The sequence below is a fragment of the Anas acuta genome, chromosome Z (genome assembly GCF_963932015.1).
Source record: "Anas acuta chromosome Z, bAnaAcu1.1, whole genome shotgun sequence".
Taxonomy (NCBI): Eukaryota; Metazoa; Chordata; class Aves; order Anseriformes; family Anatidae; genus Anas; species Anas acuta.
Genome location: NC_089017.1, coordinates 17567840 through 17593038, shown reverse-complemented (window position 1 = coordinate 17593038; position 25199 = coordinate 17567840). Strand labels below are relative to the sequence as shown.

Genomic DNA, 25199 nt, shown 5'->3' with positions numbered 1-25199 from the left:
AGTGTAAAATACTGTTTCAAAATGCAAAAGCAGATTGCACGGCTACTATTTCATTTCTGCTAGTCAGCATCCCACAGCCACTCCAAATCTTTCATATTTGAGTTGAAAAAAGAGGAACCACAGCGTTATAGATGGACTACACCTTCACATTGAGCAGGGTAAACTTAGGACCAGCTTGTTGATCCAAAGTATAAAGATCATTACATTAGCTTTAATATATCTAAGCTTCAAACTCCTTAATCTAAGAGCATTTATTCAGATAAAACTGAATGAAACAACGACATGAAGGCACTGTGATGAAATAACATAAAAATGTCTTATTTAAGTAGTATAGGATGCAGAAAATAGTAGTTTAAGTTAGAGAGAATTTGCACATGTGCCCTACAGCCATCAAATCAGGACGTGTAAATTGCATCAGGCAAAGAAAGATTTTTTTCCTTAGTTTAAATAAAATTATGTGTATATTACATCATTAGGTTGCTCTGCTGGAGGGTAGGAAGTCCCTGCAGATGGACCTGGATAAGATGGGTCAATGGACAGAACCAATGGGATGAGGTTCAACTTGGCTATGTGCCAAGTCCTACACTTTGGCCACAACAACCCCATGCAGTGCTACAGGCTTTGGGCAGAGTTGCTGGAAAGCTCTGCAGAGAAAAGGGATCTGGGGGTGTTAATCGAAGCTCACCTGAACACGAGCCGTCAGTGTGCCCAGGTGGCCGAGAAGGCCAACGGCATCCTGGCTTGTGTCAGGAATGGTGTAGCCAGCAGGAGCAGGGAGGTGATCGTCCCCCTGTGCTCTGCTCTGGTGAGGCCGCACCTCGAGTGCTGTGTTCAGCTTTGGGCCCCTCACTGCCAGAAGGACATCGAGGCCCTGGAGTATGTCCAGAGCAGGGCTACGGAGCTGGTGAAGGGCCTGGAACACAAGTCCTATGGGGAGCAGCTGATTGTACTGGGGGTGTTTAGTGTGGAGAAGAGAAGGCTCAGAGGAGACCTTATGGCTCTCTACAGCTACCTGAAATGAAGGTAGCTTCAACTGGGGAATGAAGGAGTTGGGAGCTGTGGGCTGGCCTCTTCTTGCAGATAGCTAGTGACAGGACACAAGGGAATGGTCTTAAGTTGTGCCAGGGGAAGTTTAGGTTGGAAATGAGGAGACATTTCTTCTCAGAAGGAGTAGTCAGGAATTGGAATGGGTTGCCCAGGGAGATGGTGGAGTCACTGTCCCCGGGGGTGTTTAAGGAAAGTTTGGACATGGTGCTTAGGACATGGTTTTGTGGGTGACATTGGTAGTAGGATGGTTGGACCAGGTAATCTTGGAGGTCTTTTCCAACCTTAATGATTCTATGATTCTAGGGAAAGTTAGGGAAAACAAAAAGAAAAAAAACACAACACTTTCTTTACTGAAAATACACTTCATTCTTAGGTATATTTCTAAGTATATTACACATATAATGCATACCATATATATATTAATATTAAAAATATATATATAATTTCTAAGTATATTGCTACTGTCTCTTAGCTAGCCTGAATTACCACCAAGAAACCCTTCATTCTCCTGTGACATAAACTTCAGCATTTGTGTAATTTACATTTTTTTCAGGTAGATTCTTCTATCCTGAAATATTCCTTTAAGGAATAACAGATGCCAACATGATGATGTAATCTATCCTCAAAGTTTGTTTTTAAGCCATGGTTTCCAATGATAGCCTGAAACTAAAGATGAGATTCATAAGTTTTTAAACCAGAAATGACGAGATTGATTTAAAAAAAATATAGAAGGGTTTATTTTTATCACATTTAAATTAGGAACAGTTCAAATGATGTCAGTTTCTAAATACAAAATTGCAAAAGTATAACAAAGACCTGAGAACTTGTTCTAAGGTGGTGAACTGAATGCCAGTCTTCTAAGTTCAGAACAGTAAGTGGAGCAAAAGACAAAGCTTGATAAAGAAGTTTTAGAATTCATTCCTACAGCACCTGGTAAATCAAATAGTGTAGTAAACACTCAACAGAAGTTGCATCAGACAACTTCCATTTCACAATCTGTAACTGAATTTCACCTTCCACTTTACAATAAACAGTAAATATTAGTTCTAGGCCTGCTAACTGTGGTAGATCAGAAAAATATGATCCTTGTTTAAGCTGACATTCATTTCTCAGCTTGATGTTCACTTACCAAGATTCAAATTCTGTCATTAAGGTAGGGAACACTGTCTTTACATGCACAACAGTTGCTGATGTGCATGGTAAGGTACCAGTATTTTTCAGCCAAATCCTTTACTGACCGTATGCATACAATTGTCCACAGTATGAACTTCAGATCTTTACAATTTTGTTATTTGTATCCGTGTTAGAAAAACAACATGTAAAAACATCTGTCCTTGTAATAAAGGAAGCAGAACCCATGTAAGACCCAGAGATTTTATTCCCTTATTAAGGGAGAGATAATGAAGCTATGCATAAAACATTTGTTGGAATGAAAATCAGTTTCATTTGCTGCAAGAATAACCAGAAACACACTGATCTTCAGAAGGGAAGAAATGATATATTGTGACAAAATGCATGCTGTTTCTTAAGGTTTAATGTCAGCACACCAACTCACAAAAAAACACCTTCCAAGCTGATGAGAGCCAATGGAAGGATTTTGATGTTTCTCCCTTGATAAGGTACAGCTAGTATGAAGATTTTCAGACAACTAGGCATAAGTATCTTACATTACAAAACATTTCTGACAAAACTAATCCCATTAACTCTTGTGATGCATTTAGCATTTAGAATTATTAGTTCATGCATAACCAAGGTAAGATAACAAGGAAAGTGCACAAAACAATCAGAGGCAAATCAGTTAACATCTGACAGCATCTCAGCTGTATTCACATTTAACTTGGATAAAACATTTTGTTTTTTAGAAGACCAATTAGATGTAAATACAATGAATGCATGGTATAGCTAGACTAAATACTAAATGGGAGAAGAGAAAACTGAAAAACCCTGGCCAATTTCTTGTTTGAACTGAAAGTTATGACTGAATGTTTTTGTGCCTTAAAATACAAGGCCTAAAACACATTGGTTTTACAGCACTGAAATTTCAGCTTTTCAGAAGTCAACTTACATTGCATTCTTCTGAAATGATAGAGGCATGAAGTGTTGATTTTAAAAAATAATGAATGAGATTTAAATCTTGATATTTTTTCTTCCAGAAAATAGGACTTACAAAAAAAAAATCCTTACAAAGTACAAAAAAAAAAACCAAAAACTGATATTTCTTAATATTTCAGGAATTCAAATGGAATTCCTACCAGAAGTGATGGATGCAGAACACAAAGCCCACTTCTATAATTAAGACCTAAGAGGGATAATACACTTCTTCCAGAACCCAGGAAGAATTTTTCTTCCAGCATTAAATAATGTCTATGAAAAAAATAACATTAATTTATTGTAAAGTAACATAAAAATAAATATTCTGGTATATACAATATGAATTAATATTATTATGCTTGAAAGAATTTATAACATACTCTCCAGTATGTTTCTGATAATGACTGTCTGATTTTACTTGTGGTTTCCTTCACACCTTAAACTATTATTCAGTTATTGTCATTACAGTTCTGGCCTTGTTAAAATCCTGAAGAGCCACTGAAGATTACTACTGAAGTCAAAGTTGGCTTACAGTGAGATTTTTGTCCTCTTTTCTTTAGCAAGCAGCGAAAGAAGAGGGAGAAGCATTTACTTTGGCAGACAAGAGACAGAATATGGATGCTGCATATTATTTTAGGACAGATAAAATGAGAAAAAATAGAAATGGAAATAGTGAAAGAAAACAAAAACATTTGCAAAAGTGACATACTCAGGATGTACACTTTGATATAATGCAGATACACTGTACATGTATATACCATGAAATCTTAATATCTAACACATTTATGCCACAGAATTGCCAAACCAACAAAATTTGGATTTTGCAGTTTTCACGGTGTTTTTAAGGGTGCACGACTCTCTTAAAGTCTCAGACCTCAAGAAAGCATCTTGACAGGACATAAAACAATTCTTTAAGTACCACTGACATTACCCAAAGTTAATAATAAAACAGAAATAAAACATAATCTTAAACTGGTATCCTTGCTAGCTTTGTAGAGTTTTCTGAACACTTCAAGCATTCAATTCAATTACTACAATTAAAAACAAAGTAGAAAATATTTTGTGCCCCAGTAGGATTCTTACATTTAAGTGTTGTTTTTTATATTAGTTGCTAGGGTATTATTCTGTGACTTTTTTGTTTTCTCATATGTGATAATTAAATATTTTCATCTACAGATTATCACACAGTTTACAAAAAATATTCTAATAAGAAAAAATAAAATACTACATTTAAACTATTTAAAACCAACATATAGTTAAAAAACAGATGGTATTTCTCTAAAGCAAATTTCAAGTATATTCACAGGTTTACACAATATAACTTTTAAGTATATCTTTTTTCAAATACTTGATTAAGTACTTCAAAATGCTGAAGTAATTCAGCACTCAAATTAAAATGTTTGATGTAATTTCTGGCATCAATGCAGCAAATGTCACATAAAAGAAAAATATCTTATTTAAACTAAGGTCTTGACAGCAGTCTGGCATAGTCAACAATCTTATTCACAGACTGGAAGGCTGGTTATAATCAAACACGTAAGGGGGGAATTAGTTAGTTTTTTGTTTTTTTTTTTTAAATCTCTATCCTCTTGAAACAATGTAAACACTTAAATTTTCACCCCACAATCCTCCTTAATTAGTCTAATGCTCTGAATATGGAAAAAAAAAAAAGAACAAAACATAGTATGTAAAAAGAACAATTTAAAGATGTGATACCAATACTAATCTGCCAGTGGATGTGTCTTTTCTCCACCCATTCATCAGCCAGTACCTTAACCTCAGTTTCAGCCCTGATCCTGCAAAAGGTCCAGTATGACCTAGGCCTCATTCTTATCCTGTTTTGTGCTCTTCAGTTAATTTCTATACGTACGCTTGCAAATTTTGGCTGAGATGCAGTGTTTATTAATCAAGCAGAATACCATATTAATGCAGTTGCATAGCTTCTGAACTAGTATTTTTTCCTAAAGAAGCCAGCTCAGAACATAGGCAGACACTGCGTAAGTGTCTGCATCATCTGCATAGACATACCTGATCCAGCATGTCACAACTCATTCTCCATTCCACACTCCCCCAAGAGGACAGGGAAAGAACAGTGGAAAAATCTCTTGCTATGGTCACAGAATCATAGAGCATCCCAAGTTGGAAGGGACCCACAAGGATCAAGTCCAACTCCTGGGTCGCCAAAGGACCAATCATTTGCTCAGTCACTGCTTGACAGTAGACTGTTTTAAATATATGCGATTTCTTGAATGTAAACTAATGCAGAATAGGTAAACTTTTACACATTCGGTAAATAATCTTGCTCTTGAGAGCTCTGCTTTGCTGATGAAAGCTCAGGTTGATTAAAAATTCACCAAGTGAACTGAGATAAATGCTTTTAATGAGATAAATGTCCCCCCAAAATTTGGGGGCAAAATTATTTGCTCAGGTACTACACTGTGTTTTACTGCTCTTAGATTTTATTCAAGCTAAGTGTTTCATGATTCTTTTGTGCTATCCTTAAATTGTAAATGGTTGTTTACAGTAAAGTATCTTTCTTAATTCCTTGTATTTACCATTGTAAATACTTAAGATTCCACAACAGCCTACCTAAACTCCATACATCTTTGAATATCTCCTAATGAGTTAATCTTGTCTTCTGCTATTTTCTTTTTCCGTTTGTATCTAATTGCTCCACATTTTTTTTGGTGGTATGATACTTGGAACCAAGTGCAATAATACAACTGTTCTTTTACAATTAACACCTTTGTAGCAACAAGATCACAGCTGCATCACATACAAATTCATGCCCATTTTTTTCTAGTATAAACCTGAAACAGCTTACACCACCATGGTTCTCCCAATTTATTAAACTTGTGAAATTATTTTCTTTAAAGAAATATTAAAACTTCAATATGACTCTCAATTTTCAGTGTCATTTTTCACATCTTTTTCCCCTTCCCTAATCTAGTACTTCCTGTACTAAAATCATTAGTTAGTGACATTCACTTTTGTTTGTTGATGATTAACAAATTCAGTTTTCTAATAATGCTTTCCCAATAGTCATAGGATCCAGTGTGAATACTCAATCCTGTTTTAATTTAATACATACCATCCATAAATTACGACTGAGATGATGTTACACAGAACAAAGTTTTATTTTAAGATATTACATCATGCTAGTATTATAAAACCTTACAAACAACTCCAAGTGTTTCCACAATTAATATAATTAAGCAAGTTTAGAGGTCTTTGCTCAATGATATCACACTTCTTAAATTACTGTTACAATATTACTGCAAGGCAGTAGCATTAGGTTTGCAGTCACAGGCTGGTACTTAGATTTCTAACATAAATTCAAAATTTTAACCAGCATCTTGTTTAAAACTGATGCTTTAGAACTCAAATGTTCTAAAAGACTTGAGAGATAATGCGAGTATTTGGCTAGAGTGGAAATGGGAAACTTCAAAAAACTGCTTTTAGCTCCAGGATGAAAACAAGTTTTCTTTTGAGTAAAGACATTTAAAGACATTAAAAACATTTTTTTAAATTCAGAGAGTTAGATCTGAATCACTTTGTGTCTTTAGGTCACCTGTTATAATGATGAAACTCATGAAAGACAGTAAAACATTGAGTATTTCAATTTTAACAAATAACACTGTGAAACAGGAACAAAACAGTTTTGCTGAGGCCCTGATCAGCTCAATACATACTCTTTGGACTGTTTCATTTTGGACTACCAGTTGGAACTCATCAGGTGTACTCCTGGAACACAGCTTCCACTGTGGCATCATCCAAAAGCACACATCTGGTCTGTGGTAAAGACACTGTGTAGATCTGTGTTTTAGCTAATATTCCTATTAAAATTTCAACTCTTCCCTGCTGTTCTTGAAGTATACAAGCTCTTTCATCTATTACCAGAAACTTACCTATCACACAACTGTACTTGTTCTTTCCATGTAGATTATAAGTTTTGTATGATTCAAGTGACAACAAATTGCTAGGCATGTGAATGACATTTTAAAGAATGATTTTGAAAAAGCAGTGGGTAGACTATGGAAATGAAAATTGGCCATTTTAAACTCCTCTGCAAGACCATATCAAGCATGTCTAATCAGTCTCATTTGAGTCTCATTATGAGTCTCTAATGAATCTCATTTACTCTTTTGGTGTGCATTTTGTAACAGCAGTTTCTCTACCATCAGGAATATTTACTTCCTTTGATCATATGATGAATTACATTTCTTTGTGTAACACTTCACCAAAAAAGAAAACATCATTAGGATATTGACCTGCTTGTTTCAGGATGTAGATAACTCACTTGAGTATCAGTATAAGCTATGAGTATATTGAGTATTGAGTTTATATTGAGTACCAGTACAAGAAACAAAACAAGGACAATAATACCTTACTCAATAATTTTGGCAGACCTACAACCAAGAGTTTATTTTAACTGCATGATTTGAACAGTGATGCTAAACACAATACCTTCCCTAGTGCTTCCACCTAACTACCATCACTGTTAGCAAGACGCTTAGCTTCTCCTCCCCCACAAAACCTTCTTCCAAGTCACATCTTATATTTCTTTTGATTTATTAAGAAGTTGTTCTTCACAGAATCTAGAAACACAGAACATCTAAGCCCATCCCACCCACAAGACAGGCTCAACCTTTTTTAAACTAGTCTTAAGAAGTATTTGCCTAATCTTCTGTTGCAGACTTCCACTCTGTAGGTCATCAAGACCAGTAGAAGTTTTCCCTAACATTTAACTTAAATCCCTTTAGCTGTAATTGAAACCTATTATCTCTTGTCTTCTCCACAGGAATTACAAAGAATAATTTCCTCTCCATGGTAGCCTTTAACATTCTTGAAGGTATTTAACATGGCTTCCTTTACAAAGTCATCTCTGCTCTAAACTAAACAGCCACTCTTCCTACAGTGTTCAAATGTTATGCTTTCCAGATCGTCACTGATGTTACTCTCTTCTGTGTTCCTTTAATAAATCTCAATATCTTTTTTTTCCAAGTGGAATGGCCAAAACTGAGCAATATATTAGAGATGAAGACCTACTCAGATTGAACAAGTCTCTCTGGCATACAACATGCTACTTTACACATTTTATGTTGTTGTTTGAGTCTTTTTCAATAGCATGGCACTATATTTATTAGCTTGTAAGTTGCATAAGTGCTACCTAACATCTTGAATTTATACAACTGATCATTTCTAAGAGAGATACAAGCCACTTACTATCATTTTTTTCCACCAGACCTCCCCCTTTCTTAATCACATATTCCATTTACCTTTACGTGGTTTTAATCTTCTATGAACTGATTCAATCTACTAATCCAATACAAAATTGGAACAAAAAAGGAACAGCTTTCTTCCAACTTAACAAACCAAATCATGTCAGTAAAAGCTTCAACACAGACCAGGGCTAGTGCAAGGAAAGACAGCCATCCAGCTCTTCATTTTGACAACTGCATGTGAAAATACATACTTTGTGCTAACATTTGCATTTTTTCTTATTTTCCTTTTGTCTTCCCTTTCCCTGACCAATATATTTTTTTAGTCCAGAAAATTGAATAAAGGTAATCTGCTGTCTTCTCCAGACCACTGATAAACAGATTCCTGGGAATCCTGCTTTCCAGTTTGATTACAAACAATTCTCTTAAAGAATTCTTTTAATATTTTATTAATGTTAATGTCTCTGGGACTGCTTGAGCCAATTCTGATATGCTTCACTGAATTCCATCAAGTTTGAGTGATTTTAATGCATCTGATTTATCTAAGTAGTCTCTAGTTTGTTTTTTCTGTACCCGAATACTTCCTTTATGTCACTGATCATATGTAACCATATGAACAAAGCTGACTGCTATGCTAAAGACTGAATTAAAACAAGCATTCAAGCTCAGTTCCTTCTTGTTTTGCCAAAGAAAACCAACTCTTTTCTTGCTTATTCTTCTAGTGTTACTGTATTTTCATTAATCATTTTGCCCTTCACTATTTGCATCTCATTTAACATCTTCTTCATTTTGTCTTCAATTTTAGAATATGTTTATTTTCATAATTTTCACTTAGGTACTCCAAGAACCCTCTGAATAGTTTCTTTCCTGCCATATATCTTTTTCAACAATACTGAAACACACAAATAGTTATGCTCTGACAGTACTCACAAAAAGGAAAACAAGGACTATTTTTACCATTAATTCTTACCTACAGTTTTTCAACGGGTTAATCTCGTACATGCTATTTAATTCAATGAAATAAAAAAAACACACACACATACACACACAACAACCCCCGCCAAACAGCTGATACATAAAGCTGCCATTCCTTCTTTCCCCACCCCATACCTGTCCTTGAATAAAAGGTATCATTCAATATTGTGCCACAGTTGTATCTACCAGTGGTATCCAAGTATTAAGTTAGTCTGTCACTGTAAAGTGGATTTCCTCAAATTATTCTACAGTAAGTCCTCTGACGTAACTGGCACCAGAACAGGGATAATGTTTAAGCAATGGTATTACAATTGCCATACATGGCACTACTCTTTATCATTTATCATATATGTACATAAGAACTACTCTCTTTTCTACACTTCCACTAGCAGTTCCTTTTTTAACGTGTCCAATGACTGCATTCAGTGTCTTGCCAACAAGAGCTTATATTTATTTAGTGACAGTATGATTCCTAGAAGCTTTTCAGAGCCACTACTTTGTATAATATGGTGACAGATTTCATATACAAATTCCAGATACTGTATTTTTTAATTTGCCAAACTGGTTATTGATCAAGCTCAGAGATTCAAGAGAATCCATAACATTTTCTAACAATTGTTATGCTTTCTACTTTCGAATTTGTATAAAAAATGATATGATAAACGATACAGAGTAGAGTAATGGAAATTTTTCTGGCAATGACTTCACATTTTCTTTCAGATTTTTTATGTTGTTTGAGAACTGGACTAAGAACCCACTCCAGAACTGTGTCCAGCAACTCCAGACAACTCCAGTTGGACAGTCAGGAATACTTTCCATTTTGGAGGTCAGAATAGGTAGGTCCCCATTAAAGAATTAAATCAGTTATTTGAAAAAAATTATTTCAAATACAGAAGCCTGCCCAACTATACATACGTAACTGAAGAACATTTGAAAGAACAAATGCTACCTGTCTAATTTATTTATATACTAGTATCCATTCATTCTTAAGGAAAACTAATTTTCTGGGGCAAAAAAACGCAACATTTCAACAATATATCCATCTGAAACGCAAAACTATTAAACAACTTTAAAACTGTATTGTTAACTGGAGATCCACACAACACCTGCTATATTATAACCTTACCTTCCTTTTCTTTGGGTTTTAAAGCCTGCTCTTCTTTTTTTTGCTTTGCCTCCAGCAGTTCACGTTTCAGCTGTCGTGCTTCTTTCCGTAGCTCCTCACTGCAAAGGGAAAAATATTTACAAGAATTTAATCTTTTAGGAATGTAAAGCCACTCAGGAGAAACAGAATCAAAATTAATGGGCAGTAAATCTCTAATATAAACAAAGAGAATGTACTGACTCACTGATGCTAGGAAGATGGCTTAAAAATCAATTAGAACCTAGAAAAGTTCATATTTTCATCAGCAAAGACAACAAAAGAACATAACAGATCACTTATTTTAAGAGCCCATTAGAAATATGTCAAGGATATGAATAATAAAACAAAGAACTCCCATCTGTATTTTTAATTTAATATTGTAATATTAAGCTATAAGAACCACACAAAGAGATTTTGAAAGAGAGGCAGTGCCAAATAAATATTACATGTATTCTCTAATTCAGTTTCCTGAAGTAATAAATTCTAGCATCCTGGGTTTCTTAGATGGACAGACAATGTAGTTGATACATAATAAAGACATGACAAGTATGCCAGGAAAAAATATTACATATGAAAATTAATTTAGTTTTAAAATGTTACAACAAATAACCAGAAATAACTAGAAAGAAGAAACCAAAAGTTTGCAAGACTGTGTATTAACATCAAATACAATGTCTGTCTTCACTGAATCACAAGATAGCTGAGGTTGGAATGGATGTCTGAACACCATCCAGTCCAAGTGACCTTCTCAAAGCAGGGCCAATCAGAGCAGATCGCTTAGGGCGCTGTCCAGTCAGGACTTCAAATATCCAGAGACGGAGTCTCCACAACCTCTCTGGGTAACCTGTTCCACTGCTTCACCACCCTCAGTGTGAAAAAGCTTTTTTTGTACATTTAAGTGGAATTTCTTGAATTTCAGTTCATGTCTATTTATGCTGTTCATACTGGTTACCAGTATGAAAGAACTGGTAACTGCTTCAAGTTTTTCTGTGTCAGAACCTGTATTTTCCACTTTTTCCAAAATGTAAGTTTTCATTTATTTAGTATTCAAAGTCAGTGCTTAACAAAAATAGCTACAATGAAGGAATATGCCATGCAAGCACCTTCCTGCAGCTCTGTTATTACAATGTTACTTTCCTTAAGCAAAGTCTTGGTACTATGGGATAATGACTTCTTTCAAATTTTATTTTCATTTGTGTATGTACAAAGACAGAGCTTGTGAAAAGTACTAGAAGTCTGTCATTGCAAAGGTACTCAAAAAATAGTAAATCTTTATTTTTAATTGCCAGAAACGATACTGAGGAAGATTAACAACTTTTACATGAGAATACAGCTCTACTTTTCTATCCTGATTTAAAAAAACAAAAACAAAAAACAAGGAAAGTGTTAGGAGACTTTGTAAACCCAAATTACTCTGTAACATTTATGTAAATTTTGGATAATGCAGTAAGCAAGCTGTATCACTACACCAATCTAGTATATTACAAGAAGGTATTTCTTACAGAATTCTGGCAAAATAACATACGTATCAATTAAAATTACACATCTGAAATATTTACAGCAATAAAAGTTAAAAAGATATATTCAGTTCTCATTAAAAGTGGCAGCAAAAAGCTTGTGAAGATATCCCAGGTGCCTGGTAACTATAGGATTTCTTCTCTGTATTTCCAAAGTATGCAGCCAGGTACAATACAACTCTGCTCTCTCTCTTCCTCCTGGAAGAAACTAATTCTTCTTTGCAACTCATCAAGAGTGGATTACAAATGGCACTTATAATACAACAGTCCAGCACATCAAAAGGCTTTCTGTAAGAGGGACACACTCTCAGTTATCTTAAAGTACTGTGGAAGAAGAAGAACCTATCTCTTGATAACTATTCAGCCTTCCTATCTCCCTTTTGTTTTTCCAGTGGAAAGAGGTTTCTGAACAGAACACAGAAGGTCCTAATTCATTTACAGCCTAATTATAAAGTAATTTTTCAAGCTCCCTCTATGATCAGTACTAGGTCAAAATACAACTTTGATATTTGGCTTCAAGAATATAGACTCTGAACTTCCTACATTTTTTATTTCTAGGGTCACTTCACAAAGTTAGGTAGGTGAGAGAGGCAACTCAAAAAACCTACATGCTAAGGAGGAAGCCCCAATAACTGATTAATAGGAAAGCCAGAAGCCAGACTTACTGGTGTAGAATGAGAAATAACCAACTTCTTGAAATGGAAAACCATTAAATTGATGAAGTACAGCATAATCAAAATAAGGGACTACAAATCAGCCTGTACCTTCATGCTTCATATTTGAAGCATAGGTCTTTGTGTGCAGTAAATTTGCTGACATTTTATATACCTTCGCGTTTCTCAGCTTGTAGGCACTGCACTGTTGCCTCTTGTCACTGGAAAGTTTTTGTCACTGCAGAGGCATAGCTGTGTCGGGTGTAGGCTCTTCTCACTGCCCTCTTGATCCCACTGTTATGCTACAGACGTTTCTCTTGCTCTCACTCATTCTTCTTCCTCTTCTTTCCCCTTCCTGTAGTCTGTAATGTTTCCTCCCTCCCTCAGCACAGACTTCCAAAACAGATGCAATCACTTCCCTAGCCTACTCATCCCCTCATCCACAAATGGAATGCAACAAAATAAAACAAAACTTCATTTTTGCTTCCTTAAGTGGCAGTACAAATGTTAAATACAAATCATTTCCTTCCCAAATTTCATTTTTTGAAAATTTTGAAATGCAACTCATTCTTTCAAAATTCTAATCTTTTATCTCCATATTTTGCAAAGAGCACTTCAATAAAATTGCTTAAGTACCAAGCTGGATTCTGGCTTGGAGATACTCCTTCTAAACATGGACCAAATTTCCAAATAGCAGTGATTTTTATTGCTTTTGGATGTGAAGTGCATTTTACAGTAAATAAAAGCCGTAACTTTCCATAACTTCTGAAATATTGGCTAGCACTAGCTTATATGTAAACAACAGCTTTTAACCTTTTATCTGAAGTTGCTTAGCCTAAGTATTTTTCTCGAATTACTACAATCTGTTGTCTACATAACCCTCAGTATCTTTTTCTGACTGAAGTCCTGAAAGATAACAGCTGTTAAACAACTTTACAAAAGGCTTATACTATTCTATGGCCAAGCATAATGGTCATCAACTATCTCAACCATCTGTTCCATATTCGAGATAAGCAAAAAATAACTGTATGTGTGTACATGTGTATATATGCATGCATATGTGTAATAAATTATATATTGAACGTTTCTGAAAACAAGAATTATAGACAGTATTTATTTTCTCCAACATTACCAAAACTCTCTAGGAAAGTTAGCTTGAAGAAGCACTATGAGAAAAAAAATATCTGCAGAAAATTAAGGAAAACAGTTTCAGAAGAAAATGTGTAACTCCAGAATTCTTAATTGACTTCCTGAAAAAGAATTAAATTGTTTTACCTAGAAAATCTTAAAGGGATCAAGTCTAGGAATTCATTTTAATTCTTGGCTCAACTGTGGATCAGTACGTATCAATTTGACTGATGGGAACTCCACAATCTAGATACTATGAAAACTCGGGGCACTGCACGTTGATCTCTTATTTCACCTTTAAGACACCATGCATGGGGAAACTATCATCTTTCCTACAGTTACCTCAGTCACTACTCATGTTTCTCTTCAGCAAGCTAAGTAATTTGTATTTCTTCAAGTTAAAAGAAATGATATTTTACTAATTTTAATCACTTCTCTTTACCTCAGAACTTCCTGCACCATTTCCAGAATCCCGTTGGAATATAGACTTCAAAATTAGACACAACGAGGGGTGCTGACATTCCGGTAGCGCTCTGCTAATCGCATACTTGTACCTTAGCTTTAACTCACAATGGAATACAATGAAATACAAAATAATAGAATGTCATGACTTCACTGAGCACTCACATTATTTCCCCAAATGACTCTAAACCCATCTCTTATCCAATTATTTCCAAGATGTCACTCAAAGGTTTTACTATGCAGCAGATACAACCTGCATTTATGATTTCCAACTGTATAACCTGGCATTTGGTTGCATTTTAAGATTTTTGTTGCATTCTGACCACTTGCTATTCACAGAATCACACAGAATCATCTAGGTTGGAAGAGACCTCCAAAACCACCGAGTCCAACCTCTGACCTAACACTAACAAGTCCTCTACTAAACCATATCTCTAAGTTCAACATCTAAACGTCTTTTAAAGACCTCCAGGGATGGTGACTCCACCACTTCCCTAGGCTGCCCATTCCAATAATGCCTAACAACCCTCTCAGTAAAGAAGTTCTTCATAATATACAACCTAAACCTCCCTGGCGCAACTTTAGCCCATTCCCCCTTGTCCTGTCACCAGGCATGTGGGAGAACAGGCCAACCCCCACCTCGCTACAGCCTCGTTTAAGGTACCCGTAGAGCGAGATAAGGTTGCCCCTGAGCCTCCTCTTCTCCAGGCTGAACAATCCCAGCTCCCTCAGCTGCTCCAGACCCCTCACCAGCTTTGTTGCCCTTCTCTGGACTCTTTTGAGCACCTCGATGTCCTTCTTGTAGCAAGAGGCCTAAAACTGAACACAGTACTCGAGGTGCGGCCTCACCAGAGCTGAGTACAGGGGAACAATCACTTCTCTCACCCTGCTGGCCACACTGCTTCTTATGCAATCCAGGATGCTGTTGGCCTTCTTGGCCACCTGAGCACACTGCTGGCTCATACTCAGTCGACTATCAACCAATACCCCCAGGTCCTTCTCCACCAGGCAGCTTTCCAACCACACATCTCCCAGCCTGTAGCTCTGCTTGAGGTTGTTGTGCCCCAGCTGCAGGACCCGGCACTTGGCCTTGTTGAACTTCATACAGTTGGTCTCAGCCCATCGGTCCAGCCTATCCAGATCCTCCTGCAGGGCCTTCCTACCCTCGAGCAGATCGACACACGCACCTAACTTGGTGTCATCTGCAAGCTTACTGAAGATGCACTCAATCCCCTGATCCAGATCATCGATAAAGATATTAAAGAGGACCGGCCCCAGTACCGAGCCCTGTGGGACTCCAATAGTGACTGGCCTCCAACTGGATTTAAATCCATTCTACTCTGGGCCCAGCTACCCAGCCAGTTTATAACACAATTAATTTGATTCAAATTATTTGCAACCGTTTCTCCTCGTGTACCCTAATATTTTCTTATAAAGGCTTTTTCTCTTTTTAAATAAACACAAGAACAGCAGTGGATCGTAAACTAATGCTTGGTACAAATCTGCCTGTACTACAAACACTGTACTAACTCAGTTATTTTTATAAATAAAAAAAAAGGTCAACTCTTTAAAACAGTATTGTCCCATCCCTCCACTTTCTCCAAAAGGCAACATAGTTAATCTACCAATTACAAAATTATACTAACCAGCATTGGTTATAACTTTAGTCTATTTTTTTCCCTATGAGTGTACCGAACAAAGCATTCTGTCCCATATAGATCATATCACAGAATAGCTTGGGTTGGAAGGGTCCTTAAATATCATCCAACTGCATGGGCAGGGATGCTACACACCAGACCAAGTTGCTCAAAGCCCCATCCAACTTGGTCTTGAACACCTCCAAGGATCCACAAGTTCTCTGGGCAACCTGTTCTAGTGCCTTACCACCCTCTGTGAAGATAAATTCTTCCTAATATCTAATCCAAAACCACACTCTTGTAATGTAAACCCATTCTGCCTTGTACTGAGATTGTCTGTCTGAGCAAAAAGTTTATCTCCACCTTCTTTATAAGCTCTCCTCTAGATTTTGAAGAGCTGCAATGAGGTCACCCTGGAGCCTTCTCTTCCGTAGGCTGGACGGACCCAGCTCTCTCTGCCTTTCACAGGAGAAGTGCTCCAGCCCCTTGATCATTCTCGTGGGTCTTATTTTAATAAGCCCATTTCCTTCTTGTGCTGCCCCCAGAACTGAATGCAGCACACCAGATGGTCTCACGAGAGCAGAATAGAAAGAGAGAATCACCTACTTCCATCTGCCGGCCATGCTTCTTTTGATGCATCCCAGGGTACATATATGTGGTTGGCTTTCTGGGTTGCAAGCACATGCTACTGGCTCATGTTGAGCTTCTCATTTACCAACACCCCCAGGTCCTTTTCCTCAGGGCTGCTCTCAATCCATTCTCTGCCCAGCCTGTATCGGTGCTTGGGATTGCCCTGATCCAGGAGCAGGACCTTGCACTTAGCCTTGTTGAACTGCATGATGTTTGCAGAGACCCACCTCTCAAGCCTGCCCTGGTCCCTCTGGATGGCATCCCTTCCTTCCAGCGTGCCAACCGCACCACACAGCTTAGTGTCATCAGCAAACTTGCTGAGGGTGTACGGGTGTACTCTATTCCACTGTTCATGTCACTGACAAAGATGTTAAACAGCGCCCATCCCAATACTGACCCCTGAGGAACACCATCTGGACATCGAGCCATTGACTGCAACTCTTTGAGTGCGACGATCCAGCTAATTCCTTACCCACTGAGTGGTCCATACGTCAAATCTATGTCTCTCCAATTTAAAGACAAGGATATTACGGAGGACAGTGTCAAACACTTTGTACAAGTCCAGTTAGATGATGACAGTTGCTCTTCCCCTATCCACCAGTGCTGTAACCCTGTCACAGCATACCTTTTGCCATTTTTAGATTATGAAATGGCTGTTCTCCAATTCTTTGTAATCTCTTTAATTTTCCTGTATTTACTAAAAACTAACATTTGTAGAACAGAAAGCATTCAATTTTTCACCAAAGTCCTTGCATTTAAGTTAGCTAGGCCTCTTGTCTGTAAATGTTTATTTTTAAAAGATGTTGCCCATCTTCTCCCTTAACAAAAAATTAACAGTGTACCTGAACTTTTTATTCTACTCACATAATGCATGCACTACTTGCCACACCTAGAACATAAACACTTATTGAATATCTTTTTAGTTTTCTATATAATGATTTTGCCACTTTAATGGCCAGATGAACTTGATCCAGCAGTGTGCCTAGGTGGCCAAGAAAGTCAATGCCATCCTGGCCTGCACCAGAAATAGTGTGGCCAGCTACACTGCTGTGACCTAGGGAATTGATTGCCTCCTTGTACAAGGCAGTGGTAAGACCGCACCTTGAATATTGTGTTTTAGGACTTTCACTACAAGAAGGATGTTGAGATGGTGGAATGTTTTAAGAAAACAGCAACAAAATTGGTGAATGGACAAGACAAAACAAGACTTATGAGGAGCAGACAAAAGAATCGTCATTGTTTAGTCTGGAGAGGAGGAGGCTTAAGGGAGACCTCATCACTTTCTACAACTAAGATGATGTTGAAGTGAGAAGGGTGTAGGTGTCTTTTCTTGCGTGACAAGTTATATGACACGAGGAAATGGCCTCAAATTGTGCCAAGTGTGACTTAGGAAGCATTTCTTCATGGAGATGGTAGTCAAGCATTGGAATAGTCTGCCCAGGGAAGTGGAGATACACCCCATCCCTGGAGGTATTTAAGAGACATGGTGGTAAGGGAAAAGATTTAGTGATGGGACTTAGGTAAGGTTGATACCTGGACTTTATGACCTTAAAAGTCTTTTTGAACCTAGACAATTCTATGATTCTGTATAGCAGATGACTATACATAACCTACCTCAATTTTTTTCCCTGCCCTTTTAATATAAACTGTTTCAGAAATACCTGTTTGCTTGCTTTAAGCCTCATGGTGATTTCATCAGTATTCCACTGACCCTTTTGGCCTTTTTAGTTGGTTTTAATTTGAAACATTCTTTGCTATATCCTTTTGCTTTTTTACTGATTTCGTATTTCTTTTAAACCAGATTGTTTCTTCCCCAGTGTGACTTTATTCCACAACCAAATTGGGCATCTCTGAACGATTGTTATATTTCGGTAACACTATTCTGTCTTTAATTTTCCAACTGTGTTGTATAAATTAAATGAAATCCAATCATGAACGCAATTGGACTGCTAACCTCTAAGCCAGCAATAAAGAAGATCAACTTGTTTTGAACAATTCAGTTTGCACCTAATTACTAAGTAGCTTTTTGTGCTTCAGCACAGCAGAAGCACCTTGCAGTTCTATATACTGTGTAGAGAAGCAGGCCACGTACATGCAGAAGTACTGGAAAATCTTTCAATGTTCCTCTGTATTCTATGATTGCAAGGTGAAAAGATTCTTTTCATTGACTGTCTTAATACAAAAATTGCATGAGTTTCTCGACTCCAAATCTAAGATTGTTTCAGAGATTCATGTCACAAGTCACATGAATTAAGAATACCCTACAAACTTAATCATCCATATGTCTGGATAGAATCCATGAACAACTGAATGGATATTGTCTGACCTCCTGTAATCCTCCCACTGAATTTGAAAGAAATTTTTCTTTATTTTGTTGGATCAAGATTCCATCCTCATGAAATGCAACAAGAACCAGCAGACTGAACACCAGACTAAAAGTTAAAAACATAACTTGCTTCTGCACAGAGGATCTGCCCCCCAAATGGTAAACACACACTTGCTATACCATGCCCTTAGCTGAAGAGCTGTGACCAAGCACAGCTCCAAAAACTCATGATGTTATGGCAGTGGTATGGAGTTTTGGTACCTTAGCCCTTTCATTTCAACAGTAGTTGTTTTCTGGCTTCGTTAAAAGCCTGTGGAAAGCTTGTACTGCTTACATATGACATCTTCCGTCTCTGAGCATCCAGCTGTATTAAAGCTGAATTAGTATTAAAGCTTTATATTACAATGAACTTTTATCTCAATAACAGGGTTTTATACAGTTATCTTTAAATCATGATACAGTCCATGCTTCTGCTTTCTAATAAATCTTTTTCTTTTGTATTTTATAATGCTAGGAATAAACACTTCATTAATAAGGAATATAACCAATTGGGAATTTAGCTAAATATTGCAAGTTAAATGAATAAACTTGTTTCTAAGTGTCAAATACTGAAGGTGTCTTGCAAAAAATACTAAGGTGTCTTCTGACCTTACTGATCAACTTCCTAAATCAAAACCAAGTTATATATTCAACTTCACTTCGGCATATGAAAAGGCAACTGATTACAGAAGTACACAATAATTGTGATATTGGTGTAACCATTGGATTATACTTGCTAAGCACAAATACGAAACGACCCCTCTTTCTATATATGTGTATATCTATTTGTACTTGTATGCTCATGCAGACATGTATATAAATTATAATAACTGACTATATAAAATCTGTAACTAATAAAATATATTTGGTACACTCTATTAGGTTTATATGGCAAGGTTTTGGTAGCAGGGGTGCTGTAGGGGTAGCCTCTGTGAGCAGAGCCCAGCAGCTGTCCCATGTCAGATCAGAGCCAGCTCCAAAAGGGACCCACTGCTGGCCAGAGCTGAGCCAGGCCGCAGTGCTGGCTGGGCTGCTGGGAGAGCAGATTGAAGAAAGGGGTAATAAGCCTGCTGTGCTATAGCAGCATGGATAGAGGAGTAAGAAGCAGCCCTGCAGCCCCCCAGGTGAGTGCAGCAGGAGGGCAGGAGGTGCTGCAGGCAGGCAGCAGCAGTTCCCCTGTGGGCTGTGCAGGGAGAGGCCCCTGGTGGAGCAGGCTGTCCCCCTGCAGCCCATGGGTCCCACATGGAGCAGATCTCCACGCTGCAGCCCCCCCATGGGTGGAGGAGCCCCCGGTGGAGCAGGTGGATGTGGCCTGGAGGAGGCTGTGGCCCATGGAAAGCCCCTGCAGGAGCAGGCCCCGGGCCAGAGCTGCAGCCCGTGGAGAGGAGCCCACGCAGGAGCACGGGGTCTGGGGGGAGCTGCCGCCCACCCATGGGGGACCCTCTAAATTCCACCTAAGTTCCCAGAGGGCCCCCAATTGCTCGAGGTTAGTTTAGCACACAGCCATTCACTGATCTTGGTACAACATTAAATGAGGCCACTTTCTTTCAAAATTCAAGTGCTCAGCTGGTGTTGAAAATATATAAATAGTCTTACAGTCAGGATTCACTCAGAAATTTGTGAATTTATAGTGAAGTAAATACTTAGTGACTGAACAACTGAAACAAGATGATGGTGTATTTTCCATCAATGGATTTGGTATTTCTCTAAAAGGTGTGCTTTAGCTGAAGCAAGAATTTGGGTAAGTGCTGTTTTTTGTAGTAATCAGTATTAAACTATTATGTTTGATGACATAAGATGTTATTTCCTTTCCTATTCTTATGATATTATAATCATGTTGTTTTTATTTTTTAAAGTCCATTTCCTGTCACGTGTTTGTGCTAGCTTTTCATTCAGTAGCAGCAGATGACAATTACTAACTGGCTATACATAAATGATAAAATTATTTAGTAACTGCTGCTCAGAGTAAACATATCACAACAAGAAAAAAAATATGTTTAAAAAGTCCTTTTAAAATGTTATAAATAATATAGGCATGTGGAGATTGTAACATTAAAGTGTAGTGTTTGTATGAACACCATTCTTTAACATCTTCTGTCAGTTTAAATTTTTCCTTACGCTGATTTCCAAGGTAAGCTATTCTAGAAATCATGTACATATACCTATATAATAAAATCAATACTAAAGTACTCTAACACTGCTCATGTGAATTTCACAGCAGAAATAATTATGTTAATTTTGCTTAGACAAAAATAAAATTAAGCTGTAGTACAATATTAACTCTTCATTTCCAACCTAAATGATTCTATGATTCATAATGTAAGCTAACAATCTGGAAAGAGGTTCTGGATTAAATTCCATCCTCTTACAGGCAGCCACATTCCTTTTCCAAAATTTATTAATTCCATAACAAGCACATTCCATAAGCTCTTATATTTATTAATGATAATTTTCAATGCCTATTATATTAATAGTAGCCATGAAAGCTCACTCTAGAACTGACATCTCAGTAATATCAGGGACAATGAAGCAGAATCCCTGTTAAGGTGTAAGCTTTTGATTTCTGCTACGTATTCTTAAAAAATGCATAACTTCCTGTTTAAGAATTTCAACTCTAACTTAAAATACAAATAGAGTTTCCAAATTGAGATCTCTAATGACAAATGAAAGCAATATAAAATATCATGTTTGTACAACTAACTGATAGGTAGCATGTGAGGAAGGATCAAGGGAAATGACTGTTCTATAATGTCACAACTTTAGTCTTTTCTGATACTCCCCTTTCTGCCCTTTGGGGTACCTGCAGAACATTCAATTCTTGGAATGCACAGCAAACTCCCCATTTGGCATACAGATCTAAGGCTTTTCTAGGGTTCAAGAATCCTATTTTATATGGATTATGTTACGGTTCATCTCTGGCGCTGCAAGAATTTTACAACTGAAAAATGAGAATGAAAATTGAAAATTATGGGTTTGGAATATACACCTTGTCTTTTTGCCAGCCTGGTTTTGCTGCAGGAGTCAGACAGATGTCTGTCTGTCTTCTGCAGATGGTACATCACAGTCATATCTCGCATAACAAGGTGATATAAAAATAGCAGAAGACATTCAGCAGGTCTTGACATTAGAAACCTGTAAACTAAATATTTTGATGTAAGTGCTGGGCTGTGCACGGACACCTGTGCTAACACTAATGCTAACAGTTTATGTTGTTTCTTGACTTTAACAATACTTGCTATATTACAGTTTGCAATTAGCACTATAACTCTTTGTTTAAAAAACTTCTTCACTGAAAGAGTTTATGGATGAATTACCAGTATTTATATGTATTTTATGTAGGACTATTGAATGATTTCAATGCTGAAATCTGATATGATTGGCTTGTTTATTAGAGGCTACACTGGCAAACATTGCTGTCTTTACATTCCCATAAACCTGAGTATAAAGAAGTGGATCACATAATTAGAATACACATTATCGGAACCTTTATTTTAATGTAATTATGCATGCTGGACTATAAACTGCATTTTATGTTAGTAGTCTCAGTACTGAGCAATGAATTCTCATAGGCTGAGATTGATGAAGAACGTTACCATATTACTCTGTTGGAAGAAGCTTAACAGAACAGCCAGGCCTACAAACTGAGCATGAAGTATAAACATGTGCAAGAAGAAAGGTATTAAGGGAACAGCAATATATTTCATTAGGGCAACTAAGACAGCTGGAGAGGAAAAAAAAAAAAAACACACAAGTTTCAGAGCACATGAACTCTTCTTCAGCTAGTTTATTTTTCTTTCACAGTTAGCTTAATAAAAGGTATTAGCTTTCCCTACAAGGCTTGCTTCACTTGTATTGTTCAGCCACCAGTTATGCTGCCAGAAACTACAAATATATACATTAAGGCATGTATAGAAGCATTTATTATAGTTTTATCTTAAGACTAATTTTGTACACTATCTCTACTTCAATTTTCACAGCAGATTCTGGAACAGACATAAGAACCTATCTTTTCCCAATTTAAAAGAAGATCCTACCTTTGGCTAATGTAGGATAGGCCAACGTAACATTGTTAAACTAAAAAGAATAAGCAAAAAAAATCGAGGAGACTGCCAACATCACTCATCCAGAACAATGGTCTATTGCAAATGCATAGCTTCACGTGTGATAAAATTGCATTTGGCTTTTTTTCTTTGTTGTCACACAGTGACACATTGGTCACTCACAGTTGTGATTAACAGGATGTTGTCCTCATCTGTCACTTCTAAATGATGGCTCCCATTAAGAATTCTTCTTTTAGTCCCCTATGGTATAATCTTAAAACTGCTAAACTTCACCCTATTTCTATCAATCAACCTTTCGAGATAATTCATTTTTCCATTAGGGCATTCATATCTAACTTAATTCTACATTATTAACATTAATTTCCAGCCTCATGCTATCTAGAAGTTTCATTTAGCCAAAATGTGTCCCCCACATTTAGACTGTTACTGAAAACATAAATTAGGAACTATACTAATAAATCTGACTTTAAACAATAGCTGCTTTTCTTCTTAAACTAGCTCCTTACCTGTTTTACAGTTCTTTTTCTATTTTTTTTTCTGCCTCATTTTAATAATTTCCTCTTAATCTGGAGATAACTTTTATCAAATACTTAGCCTATAGGAAAAAAAAAAAAAAAGGAAAAAAGAAAAAAAAATACTACTTTTGATCAGAAAGGTCCTAGAAACAAATTAGTCTGACATAATCTCCTTTAGCAAACCAATTCAGCATATTTTTCTATTAGCCACTAATCTTTGTCTTTAGTTATTCTTACTGACAAATCTAGATTATATTATATTGTTCAATCTTGGAAAAAGCAAACCAAATTCATCATTCATTCTGAAAATTTAGGATGGTTTCCACGGATGACTCAGAGAAGTCCTAATATCTTAGATAAAAGTACTAAATGCTTTAGAAATAACATACATGCTTCCTGTAAAAACAACAGAAGTCTTAGATGTAATGCAAAGCTCATAAAAAAAGGCAAGGAATTAGTATGACTAAACAACAAAGTTTAAGAGGTTATTTAAACCAAATAATTTTTTTATATGTAAACTTAAACCTATGCCTGTCAGAATAAATTGGGGAAGGTCATATATTAGAAGATGTATAAAAGGACCTATGATGAGATTTAAAGAGGAAACAGATGAAGGTATTAATGCTAAAATGATTGAATTAACTAAAACAACAAAACATAAAAGAAATAAGAGGTCACTAGGTCAGATGGGATTAAAGGGAATAATAAAGCAAAACAAAACCACTGCTGATAAGATAAAGGACTTATTTGTGTCAGCTTTCTCAAGAGAAGATGCTAGGGAGGTAACTCTCTAAGAACTTGATCTGATATGGAGATAAAGATGAGACACTACCAGAGCCAGAGGTATCAGAAGAAGAGTTATCAACCAATTAAAATGTGATAAAGATTCAGAGAACATCCTCTGGAAGGAACTCAAGAACACCTATACTCACCTTAAAAACAATGTTCTATCAAATGATCTGATAGTTACAAATACCATACCTTTACAACAAAAGAGATGACCAAGGAAAGCACAGTAAAAATTTATTGTGAATAGTTTCAAATAACAATAAATAAAAAACACCATCTGAAATAGGGAGTCTGTATGCTGTTTCACTACTCTAGTAGTTGCATCAAAATGAAAGTGTGGATGAACAGAGTAATGGACAACAACGTGAAGAGCTTTAGATATTCAAAAAATCTTTTAACAAGGGTCTATTAAAGTGCTATTAGAGAAGACAAATGGTAGGAAATAGATTGAAAATAGGAATAGATTTACACAGTAAAAAAAAACGCTAATCTTATACAAGAATGAGCAGATACTTTTCAATATGGCAAAAGGTAATAATTCAAGTTAAATACTGTAAAACTGGAATGAGGTACTTGATAGCAACATATCTGGGATATCCAATCAGGAGACCAACCAAGCCTAGAAAAAATATGCTGATTTCCTACTGTTTTAGCTGACGAATAGAGAATGGAATAAATGGTCACAATCAGCTCCTCAGAAATTCTTATGAAATTCCCTTACAAAATTGAAGGAAACTCTCCAGAGGGTAACATGTGTGTTTTTATGCCTTACAAAGCTCTAATATTTCAGAACAGTGTCATGAAAAGACTCTGAGCAACAGACTCAGTGAAGAACAGTTATGTAGATGTGGAAAATAAAACCATAAAATGTATTAAGTGTTAAAATATATTTTTAAGTAGAATAATGCAACAAGTATTACAATGGCTCTAAAAGAAACAACAATATGGCTCATTTGAGAATAC

The 25199-nt window shown here is 36.6% G+C and overlaps 1 protein-coding gene across 2 annotated transcripts in view; it reads right to left on the bottom strand.

Moving 5' to 3' along the window:
* Nucleotides 1-25199, bottom strand: part of CWC27 (CWC27 spliceosome associated cyclophilin) — a 136665-nt gene that overhangs the window by 25578 nt on the left and 85888 nt on the right. For both annotated transcript variants that reach the window (XM_068667969.1, XM_068667968.1), the window contains exon 11: nucleotides 10462-10555. In XM_068667969.1, the coding sequence (XP_068524070.1) occupies nucleotides 10462-10555 (94 nt within the window). The remainder of the gene's footprint in view (nucleotides 1-10461; nucleotides 10556-25199) is intronic.